Source organism: Strongylocentrotus purpuratus, unplaced genomic scaffold, assembly GCF_000002235.5.
Source record: "Strongylocentrotus purpuratus isolate Spur 01 unplaced genomic scaffold, Spur_5.0 spur5_scaffold_12, whole genome shotgun sequence".
NCBI lineage: Eukaryota > Metazoa > Echinodermata > Echinoidea > Camarodonta > Strongylocentrotidae > Strongylocentrotus > Strongylocentrotus purpuratus.
The window spans coordinates 7,154,631-7,169,769 of record NW_022145597.1 but is presented as its reverse complement, the minus strand read 5'-3'; the positions used below and the strand labels follow the sequence as shown (position 1 = coordinate 7,169,769).

General features: G+C 35.1%; 1 protein-coding gene across 1 annotated transcript in view; it reads left to right on the top strand.

Annotated features, from left to right (window-relative positions):
- Positions 1-15,139, top strand: part of LOC105438843 — an 86,535-nt gene that overhangs the window by 12,005 nt on the left and 59,391 nt on the right. The window contains exons 4-9 of the mRNA XM_030981722.1: positions 496-770; positions 4,964-4,996; positions 5,941-7,532; positions 8,038-8,199; positions 12,902-13,287; positions 14,123-14,216. Coding sequence (XP_030837582.1) covers positions 496-770; positions 4,964-4,996; positions 5,941-7,532; positions 8,038-8,199; positions 12,902-13,287; positions 14,123-14,216 — 2,542 coding nt within the window. The remainder of the gene's footprint in view (positions 1-495; positions 771-4,963; positions 4,997-5,940; positions 7,533-8,037; positions 8,200-12,901; positions 13,288-14,122; positions 14,217-15,139) is intronic.

Below are 15,139 nucleotides of genomic sequence, written 5' to 3'. Positions count from 1 at the left end.
GCTCAATTTATTCTTTGATATGTATTTAAATATATGAAAGTACATGGGTTGTGTATGTGTGTGTGCGAGCAAGCTTTTTTTTTTGCCCAGGTGCCTTTAATCTACAAGCCTTTGGCTTCCATGTCAGCCTCTGCTTTTCCAAACATTTTATTTTCTTGTCTTGTGTTGTTCATTTGCTTTAAAAAAAAATATGAAAATATCAAATTATTCGATTTCTTGTACATGATGGAGTGTTTTAATGTAAGTGTTACTTCTTTATGATCCAAGTCATGTTGTACATTCATTTATTGTAAGTTTGTTCAATCCGATTATCAACCATGTCCTGTACATGTTAACATGTAATATTTTGTTACTTAATGTTTGGAAATGAAAATAAATGAAATGAAATGAATTTGTTTCCCCTTTTCATGAGTAAAAATATGAAAGTATTTATTTTCTTGAATACCGGTACATTGATTTTAATCTACCTTCTCTTCTTTTTTTCTTCTTCTTCAGATTGATGGATAGTGTACTACAGGAGAGTGAACTCTTACTGCTCGCTGAAGAAGTTCCAGTCGACTGTTACAATAAAATGTGCACTGGTCTTGGTTTCAGCTTAACGCAGAGCCAAACTGTACTGACCCAACATCTTTTGAACTTCCCAGGAGCTTTGATCAACTTCTTCTGCAGATGGAAAGTTAAGCAGAAAGATGGCACCAATATTCGAGCACTTCTTGGAGAAATTCTTAAAAACGCTGGTATGGGTGCACTTCAGACAAAATTGTTGGAAGGTAACTTTGCCATTTTGTAACATGAATGTCGTCATTTCATGCGTATTCACAGAGGTACATGATAATGATAAACATTGCGAAACACATAAAACGGACAGTGAAAAATAGATACGAAAAAGTGAATGATTTCATTCGCATTAAAAACACAATTTATCTAATAGAACTTAAAAAGGAGAAGTATTATCAGCCAAGAAAATTATTGCTTAGGCGAGCAAATCTTATCCACATGAAGGAAACCTTATCCCAAAGGATAAGTGTAGGTATTCTGAAAAATGAGATGTATTCCTGCCCTTTGATGTACAATATTCCTTATGAAAATGTACAAGAGAATTATAAATGAAGATATTCCTGGCGTGATGTGATGCCTTTTAGCGTGACATGGGCGCAGCCATTTTTATGCCTCCATTACGAAGTATACGGAGGCATTATGTTTTCGGGTTGTCCGTCCGTCTGTCGGTCCGTACGTCTGTATGTACGTCCCGTACGTCCCGTTCTTGTGATCGCGTTATCTCAAGAACCGATTGATGGATTCCTGCCAAACTTAGGTCATGTATGTTTCTTGCAGAGCTAATGAATTGATTAGATTTTGGGGTCACGAGGTCAAAGGTCAAAGGTCACAGTGCTCATTATATATGCAAAAATAGCTTGTGATCGCGTTATCTCAAGGACTTATCGATGGATTCCTGCCAAACTTTGATCATGCATGTATCTGGCAGAGCCAATGAATTGATCAGATTTTGGGGTCACGAGGTCAAAGGTCACTGTGCTCATTATGTATGCAAAAATCGCTTGTGATCAGGTTATCTCAAGAAAGATTAATGGATTCCCGCCAAACGCAGGACATGTATGTATCTTGCAAAGCCAATGAACTGATTAGATTTTAGGGTCATGAGGTCAAAGATAAAAGGGTCATACATGTATATGAAAAATAGCTTGTATAATCACAATATTCTAAGAACCTGTTATAAATGGATTATAATTAAACTTGAATTTGAAAACATGGTTCTGTTTTTGTTTGTGAAATCACTCTATGCGCGCAGTCGAAGTTCCATCTAGTCTTGCAAATGTGACGTACCAGTTGAAGTTGTACATATATCATGCACCGAGCTTTAATTGGAAATAATTTTTAAATCAAAAACAAAACCTTTACTTTTCAATAAGGAAAAATAAAAACTGAGAAGATAGAAATTGTATTCGGTGAAAATAAATAACAGGGGAACAAATGTAACCAAATTCATTTATAAATACTTCACTATAGTAGTTGACAAATCTATTTCATTATGAGAAAATTTCACCCCAGAAGACCACCAACTTATTTATGCAATTTGCGTTCTGGCAATTGAAGTACAAAGGATAATAGCAGGTGAATGAAATGCTTCATCACCACACATGTCTGGGAAGGAAGCATCCTTAAATTTGAATACATTTACTTGGTAAAGACTTTGCATAGTAGTACCGGGTACGTCACGGTATCAGTGAAATGGGGATGCCCAGCCATGTCGTGCTTAGAAACTATACATTACCGGTATTCTTGCTTTATACCTCTCTTTCATACATTTTGGTTGAGAATCTTGTAGACTTATGGGCAATAATATAATAGATCTGTCAGAATAAGTAATTTCTTGGGGTTCGGTTTCCTTTAAAATTACTTTATTTTATGTGCGATGGAACAACATGTGAGAAAAGTGAAAGGTTCAGAAGTACATGTACAATGTATATCCCAGGGTTTGCTTGTTATTATACCCTCGCCGACGAATTCGGAGGGGATATAACGCTGCCGTCCACCCTTCTGTCCGTATCTGGTTTCCGTTCGATAACTTCAGTAATGTTTGATGGATTTTAATGAAATTTGTTATGAAGGTACATGGTATCAAAATACAGCTTAAGTGTGATTTCGGAGTATGTAGTACAAAGGTCATAGCTCATTAAATATGCGAATCTGGTTTCCGTTCGATAACTTTAGTAATGTTTGACAGATTTTAATGAAATTTGTTATGAAGGTACATGGTATCAAAATACAGCCCAAGTTCGATTTCCGAGTATGTAGGTCAAAGGTCATAGCTCATTAAATATGCAAAAATAGCTAATGATGTATCCAAAAATGTGGTTTTCATTCGATAACTTAAAAAACAAGTCCACACATCAAAAATAACTTTCTTTCAATAGAAGCAGAAAAATCAGACAAACCAATCAAAACAAGTTTGAGCAAAATCGGATAACTAATAAGAAAGTTATGAATTTTTCAAAAAGGATGTAAAACTATGGAACAATGGAAATCACTACACAAATTGCCAATTTGGTTCTCAGTTTGTGACGTCATGTCCTCACTATTTGTCAATTGCGTTATATAGTTTAATCCCATTAAATTCCCTTTTTATGCCCAAAACTTTTTTTCCCCAAAACTTTTTTCCCCCATGCGTGCATGACATTTCACAAAATCTTTTATTAATCTTTGAAGAATTGATACTATTTTCTGAATATTGTATACCGGTATTCATAATTATTAAATTTTATATAAATAATTTATCAAAATTCTCATTTTTCATGATATAACTGGAAAAAGATTAATCTATATTAGTGCATCCACACAAAAACATATTACTATCAATCTAACTTGGATGCTGGCCGTGTAAAGAAATCAGATTTTTAAGGGGAAAATAGTAAATTTATATTATCAATATAAAGAAAATAATTAGTGGATAGTGAGGACATGACGTCACAGACTTATGAATGAGTTGCCAATTTGTGTAGTGATTTTCAAAGTTTTTCATGTAGTTATCCGATTTTGCTCAAACTTTTTTTGATTGGTTTTTCTGGTTTTTCTGCATCTATTGAAATTTTTGGAGTGGAATTGACCTTTAAGTAATGTTTGACAGATTTTAATGAAATTTGATATGAAGGTACATCATTACAATAGATGCCGAGCGTATTCAAAATGCACCACAAAAGGGAGCACAATCAGATATAGGCTTTTACACACACTCTCCATTTTACGAGCTCATATCTCCCTGAATATATCTTTATGTACAGGAAAACCTGGTTTTAATGAAAATTCAGGTTTTAGACTTGCTGAAGATGCCAAATTTGTCTACTTTTGTGAAAACTTTACATAGGTACCTTTCGAGTTGAAAATCAGCTTACACTGCACCTTCTAGGGCAATTAGCCTGCCACAACACGCGTTTTTACATTGACGCGCGGTGGAATATTTCCAACCGGATGGCCAACTTTGGCAGGGCGTCTCACTGTCAATCACGTTGTTCATTCACAAAAAAACATACGTAGGTAGTTGCAACAGATCCTTATGTATATTCATGAGAAATTCTGAGGAAATTTGCAAAAATTCGCCATAGGTACCTTGTCAATATTCATAACCCTTGCCAATTCGACTAGCTAAGCGAAGCCACTTTGCCCATGCCATAGGTGTACATACAATACCATGCGCGTGCAACTACATGTACCTTGTAATACGCGATGCTGATTGGGTAACTGTCGTTAGAGTATGAGGTCGCATAAGGTCGATCGGCACGTGATCACTTCATAAACATTCATTCCTTCTGACCTATCAATGACTCTCAACGACTGGTGCGCACGTATGCAATTGTGCACACTACGCGCTTATTGGTTTAGTCCTTTTTTACCTTGCGCGTTTGCGAATACGGTCAACTCATGATAGTTTGATGTACATGTATATTCATTAATTAGTACCACCAATGGGCTCTAATTGGCTGTATGTCAATGAAAAAAATATGTCATACCACATTAGGTTTTGCCCCCTGATGCGTATTAATTTGTTGTCATGTGGTATCAAAATACTGCCTAATTTCGATTTCGGAGTATGTAAATCAAAGGTCAAAAGTCATACCTCATCAAATATGCAAAAAATACCTAATTATATATGTACGAAAATGTGGTTTTCGTAAGTAATGTTGTTGAGTATGTACTTCAAAGGTCACATCTCATTAAGTATGCAACAATTGCTAAATATAGGCCATTTGTATCTGGCGAGGGGATGCTACGCTTTGTGTTGACTTGTTTACATAATTTTCAGACTAATGCTTGACACTCCCCCCCCCCCCCCCCCTTGCCAGAGAAATACACTGCTTTGAATATGGTATGTAGATATTTTTACAACATTAATTAACAAAACATTAATCGTTCTTCTATCAATGTAATTTTTTTCTCCATTCTTAAGGTAAATTTCTTACATCTGGAACCTCACCGTCTGGTAAGTGTACATTACACATTTTACACGAAAGATCATTCGTCATCTTATCAATTCAAATTCGAACAGTTTAAATAATTGTAGCTATACTAAATTTTCAAAGTAGTTCCAGAACAAGGGAGGTTTGGTTTAGATAAATATTATATATTTCAATGTGAAAATGAAGCAAGATACTCTGTAATCTCTTTCTCTGTTCATATTAGGTTAGGGTGGACTTTCTCTTTAAAGCAAGCTCTTTGGACATTTTACTGGACAAATATAAAATATAAAATAATCAAAGTTATGTAAATCATCTATTTGTAATATACCTACAATGTACCGTCAAAGACTGATAGTAATTGCATGTTCGACACATATCTTTTCATTTCCAATAAATTGTGTCCGGATGTGCTGCAACCCTGTAGATATTTAATTTGTCCCTATATTTCCCCCGGCCCCCCACTCCGAGAACGGACGGACCACATGCGTGTTACCAAAATGTCTGGTAAAGGGGTACTTTTCATGCGACAAAGTCCGGCCCGAGAATTGTAAAAAAAGGGGTGTATTAACTTTTCACCTGGAGATTTCTTTAAAAAGGGGGTGTTTTTTCTTTTTTTCCTCTCATCTCTTTGGACTCCTGAGAAATTATTTTGAATTTAGGGGGGTACATTGAGCATTTTTCATGATTTAGGGCGGTTTCCAAGGCAGGAAAAGCCAGCGAAAAGCCTGCGAAAGGGGTGTTCGGAAAAGTTGGCAGTCCTCAGATAGGGGGTGCTTTCAAAAAGAGGGAACAAGCATATGCGTACCCTAAATAACACTGGGTGGGGGGGCCGGGATATTCCCCACCCAAAGATGTCTGTTGCCTTTCAAGACGCGTTAGGCATTTAATACCTGTGTCCTTATTTGTAACATCTGTTGAAATAGTAATTTTGTTGAATTTACATAAATTGTTTTTAATCTCCATACAGAACCAATACTGGATACTTCCCAACCATTTATGACTGAGGAACAGGTTCTTGAATGTGGAAAAGACTTGAAAAAATTCTATCGTGAACGAACGTGCAAAATCGAACCTGACCCACTTAATTTCAATATCATCTTGGAATTTGAGAAAATTTACACAAACTTAATACTGCTCAGGAACGAATTGGGAACAAGAAGAACTGAAAAGCCACTGGATTACACTGATCTTCTTACTACAAAGATTAATGGGGTACTGCCTAAACGTCTGCTGGTTGAAGGTGAAGGTGGTGTTGGTAAAACGACCTTCTGTTCAAAGATCGCATGGGATTGGGTCAATGGATCTCCAGAGTTTCAGCGCTTCAGTTGGGTTCTGGTTATACCCCTGCGCAACGTTGTCGAGAATCAGACAGTTGGTGGTATTATGAAAAACTATCTCTCTGACAATAATACTGTGAACTCCAAACAGATCGACAATTACATATTGTCTCAACCTACAAAGGTTCTGATTGTACTTGATGGACTTGATGAGTATGATGGGGATCTCTCTGCCAAAGAAAGCTCAGATATCTCTCAGATTCTACGATTGGAGAAATTCAAGGAATGCATAGTTCTGGTGACAACAAGACCGTGGAGGGCCAATAAGATTAAATCCAATGAAGGATTGAGAAGGTCGTATGCTTTCATTGCAGTAAAAGGATTTAGTGCTGAAAATGTCTCGAAATACATCAGCAAGTATTTCGTGAACGATGAAAACGCGGGATCAGAACTATGTCGCTTTTTTGAAGTAAATGATGTAATCAAGGAGAACATGGCACCCTTCCCAATTTACGTAGCAATGCTATGCATCTTATGGAAAAATTGTGACAGTGAGAAACGGGAAACAATACGCAGACTGAAGACATTTTCTCAATTATTTGAACAAATGATCATGTTTCTAACAGACCATTATGTGTCAAAGGTGTTACCTGAAAACCATCAGGACAAGGAAATGGAAAATATCAAGCTCTGTTTGCAAAGAATAGGATCGATTGCCTTCTCAGGACTCCTGAAAAAGAAATTGGTTTTTAATGAGGAGGACTTCAGCTCGTGTAAGGAATCCATGGAGACATGTTGCAGAATCGGAGTTCTAAGTCGGGAAAATAAAAATGTATCCAGATGGAATAGAACTTTGACTGCTTCACAGCCTATAACCAGTAGTGTCTTCTTCCCTCACAAATTATTTCAAGAATATATTGCGTCTGTTTATCTTGCCTCTCTATATGACACAAATTGCGAAGAGTACAGCAGGTCATTGGGGGAAGTACTGATCAAGAACCCACAAGAATTCCGTTACCTCTTGTATTTCACCGCTGCCCGGGGAAAGGAGGTGGGACTTGATATTGTCAAGAAAATACAACAAAATGAATTCCCAAATAAACAACAAAGAAGAAGAAACAATGATTTTCTAGCAGATGTCACTTTTGAAGCGTATAACAAAGAAACGGCGAAAGCAGTAGGACAAGGGATATATGCAGACGAGAGAATACTGACTATCGATAAAGACATGCCTGCTCACACAATTTCTGGTTATTTATTCATCATGGAACAGCATGGAATGGTTTGTTTTAGTTTAGTGCATACAACAAAAGTCAACAATGCATACCCCCAGTAAATACATTTTGACATGCCTATTTTTTAAAATAGGCACGAGGGATGCAGTACTGTGAACGCTGTTATTTTTGCGTGATTAATTTTTCGCACTGAGCGACCCCATAACTATTCGCTTGTGCTTAAATTCAGCCCATTCAAAACACGCATAAGAAGAAGTCATGCTTATATTTTTGTGAGTCCTAAAATTTTGCTCATCGATCTTAGCGGGAAATCTGCGAAAATTAATGTACCGCAAATATTTCCGCGTTTACAGTTTATAAAAACCTACTTACTCACTGCCAGTCAAAGATAAAATTTTGTATGGAGGTGTTATACCGGTATGTGCATGTTTGTGTGTGTGTATAAACACACTCTACATTGTATATATATACCTATAGGCCTGTATAACACATCATGATCATGTTAGCAATAAGAATTGTATAGTAATTATAATATGTTTATGTCTATTACAGGAGACTTTGGTATTCAGAGACAGATCATGTGGCCCGACTGTATCGCGTGACCTAGCAGACGTCCTATTCGCATCGAACTCACTATCGAGATTAGAGTTTTATTGTACAACATTGGATGATGACTTCTATCAGTTAATGCATACACAAGTTTCTACAATGGCGGTAAATATAGAATCATTTAAACAGAATACCAATGATTACAATTAGTCTTTATCAGATGAATTAGATAGATAGATAGATAGAAGATAGAAATGGTTTTTATTAAAAAGATCATCACACCCAGAGGCTAAATTACGATCTATTTCACAAAGATACAATACAATTGCAATTCAAAGTTGAAATAACACAAAATTTGACATAAATCAAAAATCAAACATATAGACATTTCATAAAAATTCATCGATCAAAATTCAAATTGTTGTTAAAAAAGATAGAGAAAGGGAGAGGTGTAGGAGAGGGAGAGTTGGAGTGATGACAAAGAGAGAGAAAGAGAGGAAGAGAGAAAGAAAGAGAGAGAAGGGGGAAGAAAGAGAGAGAGAGAGAGATGAAGAGGGGAAGAGACAGACAAAGGGTACCTTATCATTACAGATGAGGGGAGATGGCAAGAAATATTTAACAAATAACAATGCATAAAATCAAGATAAAAACTATCAAAAGTCATTCACATAGTTCAAACATGAACTGTGAAATTCTAAAAATACAATTTATATTGGTATTACATTTTATTAAGAAGATTTATAAAGTAAGGAAGAGAGCTGCAATTATAGACATTGTTATTAAGGTGTAAGTTATACCTCCATTATTTGTTCAAAAACGTAACCCTTTGACTATTTGGGAGGGGGGGGGGGGGGGGCAACTAACTAGATTTTCAACAATTTTTTTTCTTCTAGCTCCAAAAAGATATTAAAACAAATATGCATTCTTCATCCATTGTTTAAGAGGCGTGACATGGAATGATTATTGTCTCAGCTGATAGCAGGATAAAGGGTGACATAGGGTAGAGAGTGAGCATTAACTAGAAAAGGGAATATTATAGGTTTTGTACTATTGGAATTATGTTTTTTTTAAATCTTGAAAATGTTTTAAACACAAAAGAAATTTACTAATTAAGAGCAATTGAATATGTTAAGTATTGGCTGAGATATGACAGTCTGAATAAATAGATTTCCTATAGGAACTCTGTGTTATATTGCTCTGAACTCCAGAGGTTAGCAGGTTTGACTTAACCATTCTTAGTGAGAGTTCATAGGTAATTTGTTGGTTGTACCTCCTAAACTCCCTTGTGAATTTCACAAGGATATACCTTAAACCTACATTTGTGAAATGTACCATTTTGCATATGTTATAAAGAGAGCACTTTGAATTTCGTCAGTGCACAAAATAAAGCTTTAATAGACCTTTTGCTTTTACATTCGGCGACAATTAAGCTTTTCCATTTATATGATTGAAGACATAATTTCCTAGAAAATCACCACAGACTAAGTTTATATTGTTAAATCATTTGTAAAATGTCATGAACATGTATTCAAAACATCTTTTAAGAACAAGAAGCAAATTAATTATTCCATGAAAGTTTTGAAGTAAATAATGAGTTACTTCTTCTATTCATTTCTATTTCAATCATTATGATGAGCAGTATTCTGTAGGAAACACAAATAATTGTTATGAAAGATAATTAAAACTTAGTAACTTCTTCGACTTTTCAAACATTTGAAACATTCAATTATTTACAGTCACTATGACTATATAAATGAGATACTAAATTCATTTAATTACCTCAATGGGTGCGATAATGATGTAGATCTTAATTCTTCACCCATTTTGTATCAAGAATTGAATTTAAATGAGAGCTTGCTATGAAATATTCAGGCACCAGTTATACGCTTTACCGATGCTATTCAACATGCTATTTGTATCTCCCGGCAGTATGCCGGTGAGGTACTTTGGATTCAGCAGCGTTACGCCGCGTCATATTCTTATGTGCGCTCTAACTGCCACATTCCTTGACGGATTTCTTTCAAATTTTGTATGGAGGTGTATGTTGGTATAATCTACACACCTACAACTTTTGGTGATGCTGCCCCCAGTGTTCCGTTCCCTATAGGGTAAAAGGCCATATGTTTGTGGACGGCTTGTGTGCGCTCTATAGACCACATTGTTCAAATATTGTTCAAATTTGGATTGAAGGTGTATCTTGGTATAATCTACAATCCTATAACTTTTGGTGATGCTGCCTCCAGAGTTCCGTCTTTTATAGGGTCAAAGGTCATATTTTGATAGGTGTCTTGTGTGCGGTCTAATTGCGGCATCATTTCTTGACAGATTTCTTTCAAATTGAGTATGGAAGTGTACGTTGGTAAACTCTATGCCCCTATACTATTTTTGGTGATGCTGCCACCAGTGCTCCGTGTTTTATAGGGTCAAAGGTAATATTTTGGTTGGTGTCTAGTATGCGCTCTGTAGGTCATATTTTATGACGGATTTCTTTCAAATTTTGTATGGAGATGTATTTTGGTACAATCTACACATCTACACTTTTGGTAGATGCTGCCCTCATTGTTTTGTCTTTTATTTGGTCAATGGTCATATTTTGGTGGCTGTCTTTTGTGCGCTTTAATTGCCACATTTCTTGACAGATTTTTCTTTCAAATTTTCTGCAAAGATGCATCATACTCTAATCTAGACATCTACTTTTTTGGGCAATGCCGCCCTCATTATTCCGTCTTTTTTATGGTCTAAGGTCATATGTCTTTTATACGCTCTAACTGCCACATTTCTTGACGGATTTCTTTCAAATGTTGTATGGAGGTGTGTCTTAGTTCAATCTACAAATCTTTAGTGTTCGGTGATACTGCCACCTGTCTTTCGTCTGTTATAGGGTCAAAGGTCATATTGTGTACGTTGTTGTCTTTTTTGCGCTCTAACTGCCATGTTTCTTGACAGATAATTTCTTTCAAATTTTCTACAGAGATGCATAATCTACACACATATTGTTTTGGTGATGCTGCTCCTATAGTCTTGACAATAGTCCGAGCCACTAGTGGCAATCTCTACGTCATCCTTTTGTTTCAGGGAGGAGAGAGGGCATCTTTGCCCTTCCTTCGAACATAAGGATGACACAAAATTGCTGCCACTGCAAGGGGATACATTCGCATTGCGATATTTCTAGTTTCTTACAACATTTGCTACGTTGCTACATTTCACAAAATTGATCATAAATTTGTCGTTTCTGCTTAAATTCTTCTTAAATTCACCGGCCTAATAAATACAAGACTGCCTATAAAATTTTGTTGAGAATAGCTATAAGTACCCTTTTAAGATGTTGCCAATCAAAGTCTAATTGCATTTTTCTTTTTGAGACACCCCATATTATCGGGCTGAAACATTCATGTGCATGGAGCTGGCCTATACATTCAATCTAAATATACTACATGTATGCAACTTTCTTTTTACTCTTGCATAACATGAAATCACTGAACCATTTATATAACATAAAGTATGTTTCATACGAATTTTTTTTTGTGGGTTTCTGTACAAATAAAACTAGCTAGGATTTAGTGTATGAGCTATTTGTAATTGACCCTGATTCAAAAGTCGCATAACTTCATATGCCACCCAAATAATCTCCCTGTGCAGAAGCAGAAAAATGAGAGACAGAGGTCAGTGAAAGTTTGAGCAAATTCAGATTCAGATGTAGTAAGAAAAATACGAATTTTTAAAGGTGCGATCAATCAAATACAAATTGGCAACACTGTGAGGTATCTTGCGAGCTCCTCTCCACTTTGCTCTGTACATAAAATTTCATGAACTTTCATTTCTTCTTTATTGATGACAGAATAGTTTTTTTCTATACAGGGGTTGAATAGAAACATATTTGCAAGAGTTATATTTAGGGGGCATAATGATATTCGGTTCTTGTATAAGATAGCGCATATCACATTTAAATATAACGTCTCTATGCGCTTCAAAAGAGTTTTTGGAACTTATTACCCCGGCTTTAGCATGGCTGCCATTACGGCGCTCTAGCCTTAAGGAATTAATTCGTGCCATGTACCCATGTATCTCACCTGTGTCTCGTGTGGCAAATGTAGATTAATGTCTTGCAAAAGGACATTGGTGCCGCGGCGTAACTCGAACCGTGGACCTTGTGATCCATAGTTCGGTGACATATCCACTCGACACCTCTAGTATGCATGTATAATTAGAAATTTCCTTGAGGGAAAATATTTTTGTTTTTATTTTTTAAAGTACAGAAGAAATGGGTAGGGAGCTCGCAAAATACGTCACAGAGTTGCCAATTTGTATTTGATTGATTACAACTTCATTTTTTTATAATCAGAATTTGCTTAAACTTTCAATTACCTGTTTTTCTCATTATTCTGCTGATACCAAAACCAACTTAATAACAGGGTGAACTTCCCCTTTAACAAAAGTGACACCAAATGTCTGTTCCCATTTATACGTATTAGGGTTTTCTAATAAATAATAAAGAAGTTGATGAAATGTATATTACCAAAAACTGTGAATACTAGGGGAAAAACAGGTAAAGTGTTTATGAGTATGTTTCCTTTGAGCAATTATGAAAAAAACACAACTGAAATGAGCCGTAAGATATCTATCTTTAGGGGGAAAAACATGTCTGTTTCATGAAGAAAAAGTTGTAGTTAAAATTCTTTTTCCTTTTCATTAGAATTTCTGTCTGTATAGCATTGTAAAACATGACTAATCTGCCATTCTTTTTTCATACTTACAAGCTTTTCTTATTATTTTTAAAGGTGGAGAATGTACAAATCATAACTTGAGTCTAATATTATATGAAAAGATTTATTGATAATACTTTACTTCATTGTCATTTCGCACACAGGGAGGTAAATCCTCAATCAAAGAGCTGGTTGTAGATCATCAATTCCTAAATGGCCTACAGAGGTTTAATAGTAGCAACACTAATGTCACTGTTGAGGACTTATTCCCGAGCTTGAAGCAATTGACTTTTACCACTCTTCACACTGTCTCACTGGGAGATGTTAAACGGTTGGCACATTCCAGCCTAGCAGTGTTGTCTATTGAGCATGGTAAGAAAGGGAAAAATCTAGTTCCTCTCATTGGAGAACCTGCTTCACTGGGGCAACTTTTCTCTAGTTCATTCCCACAACTTTCCTGTCTGATTTTCCGAGAGCTAGTAATGGGCAACATACGTAGTGAAGCAATACTACGTGATCTAAAGAACCACCTGCATTTGAAATCAATAAGGTATGTTCAGGTCCAGAAATTGTTACTACATGTACATGTATTTCCAATGAAATTAATGATAATGATAATAATATTAATACTAATCATAATAATCATCATAATAATAATTATACTCATAAATAATAATAATAAGAAGAATAAGAATAATGATGATAAAATTAGTTATAATAATAATAATGATAATACAAATCAATAAATAACTAAATTGGTTAAATTTAGAAAATGGATAGACCTATATATATAAAAAATTATAAAAATTAATTAAATGGTTTCAATTTCTGACAGCAATCAGAATTATGCCAAGAGCAATTTTTAAAGGTTAAGAGTTGTCTACTTCTAACAACGTTGTCGGTTATTTAATTTGTTAACAGAATTAATTCAATGGTCCATATATGGGATGTTTAATTCACAGTTCTCTCGGTAACTGTGTTAATTTATTATGGGCGTTCCCAACTCGAGCTATGCTTTCCGGGTTTTCGCCTCCTTCCGTATCTGAATTATTTACTTTATACTCTATGTTGAAATAATTGTTACATATATCATGTATATATACATTGTGTTTCATATTGTACTGTTGAGAAGGAAATAAATGTTAATAAATACAAATACATTTAGTACTATTTTTGTTTTGATAGTATAGACTAATCAATCATTTTCTAAACTGTTTGAAACCTAAACAAAAATGACAATACAAAACCCTCAGTAGCTCGTATATAGCCTGTTTGGGGAAGAAATCCTAATACATGTAGTATTATATTTTTCTTTAATTCCTTGAAACATTCAGTGATTAAAGATGTTTAAATATGTACTTTCCTTGAACATATATTTTGTATAGTATCATTAGCTGTTTTACGGATGACAAACTGGACCCCCTGGCTGAACAAATAAGAAATGAGAACAGGAAGAAAATAACACTTCAACATGACACGGTAAATGTCTTTGTCATATCGACTATGTTGGTCCTAAAGAAGTTCTTATAGTGAAAATATGATGCTTAAATAAAAGTTCACCCTGATATTCTGTTGGTTTTGATAAGAACAGGAAATTGAGAGAAATAAATTAGTGAATGTTTGTGCAAAATATGATAGAAAAATGATAGTATTATTGGTTATTTTGAGATGTATAATCAACCAAACACAAATTGACATCGCTATGAAGGTTCTTGTGAGGTCCTCTCCCATTCACTCTGTACTAAAAATATATTTTCTGTAAAGAAATATAACTCCTGTCCCCTACATATAATAATTTGTATCAGGACAATAACCCCCTGGACAATCACCCCCGTAAAAATTAAAAGCAGATTTTTTGTTGTTGTTAGGGGGGGGGGGGGGGTGATTGTCCAAGGGGGGTAATTTTCCTTGGCGTAATTGTCCCTCTGATAATTGATCGGGGGCAATTGCCCAGGGGGTAATTGTCCTAGAACCATAATCATTGCACATACCGGTATGTTTCTACACAAAGCCTGTATGAAAAGATACTTGATATTTGATATGTGTATACATGTCCATCCTGGTACAAGAAATAATAAATTTCAAATTTCTTAGTAGCTGATTAAAGAATTACTGCTATGGAATATAATGATAATATAAATACAAATGATAACAATTAGAAAATAGCAATAGTCTATTTCAAAGGTATATAATGATTATTGTTATTACTATTATAATTATAATTATTATCATCATTATTATTACTACTAATAGAAGTGGTAGGAGTATTAACTGTACACATGATAACTAGATGCTTCCGCCCTAAATTCAGTATTGGTTATGGATAGAAATATTCGTGACATATCACGGTGAAAACAAAAAGCCTATAATCAAATGTTAACTGACGACTAGGAACTTGACCT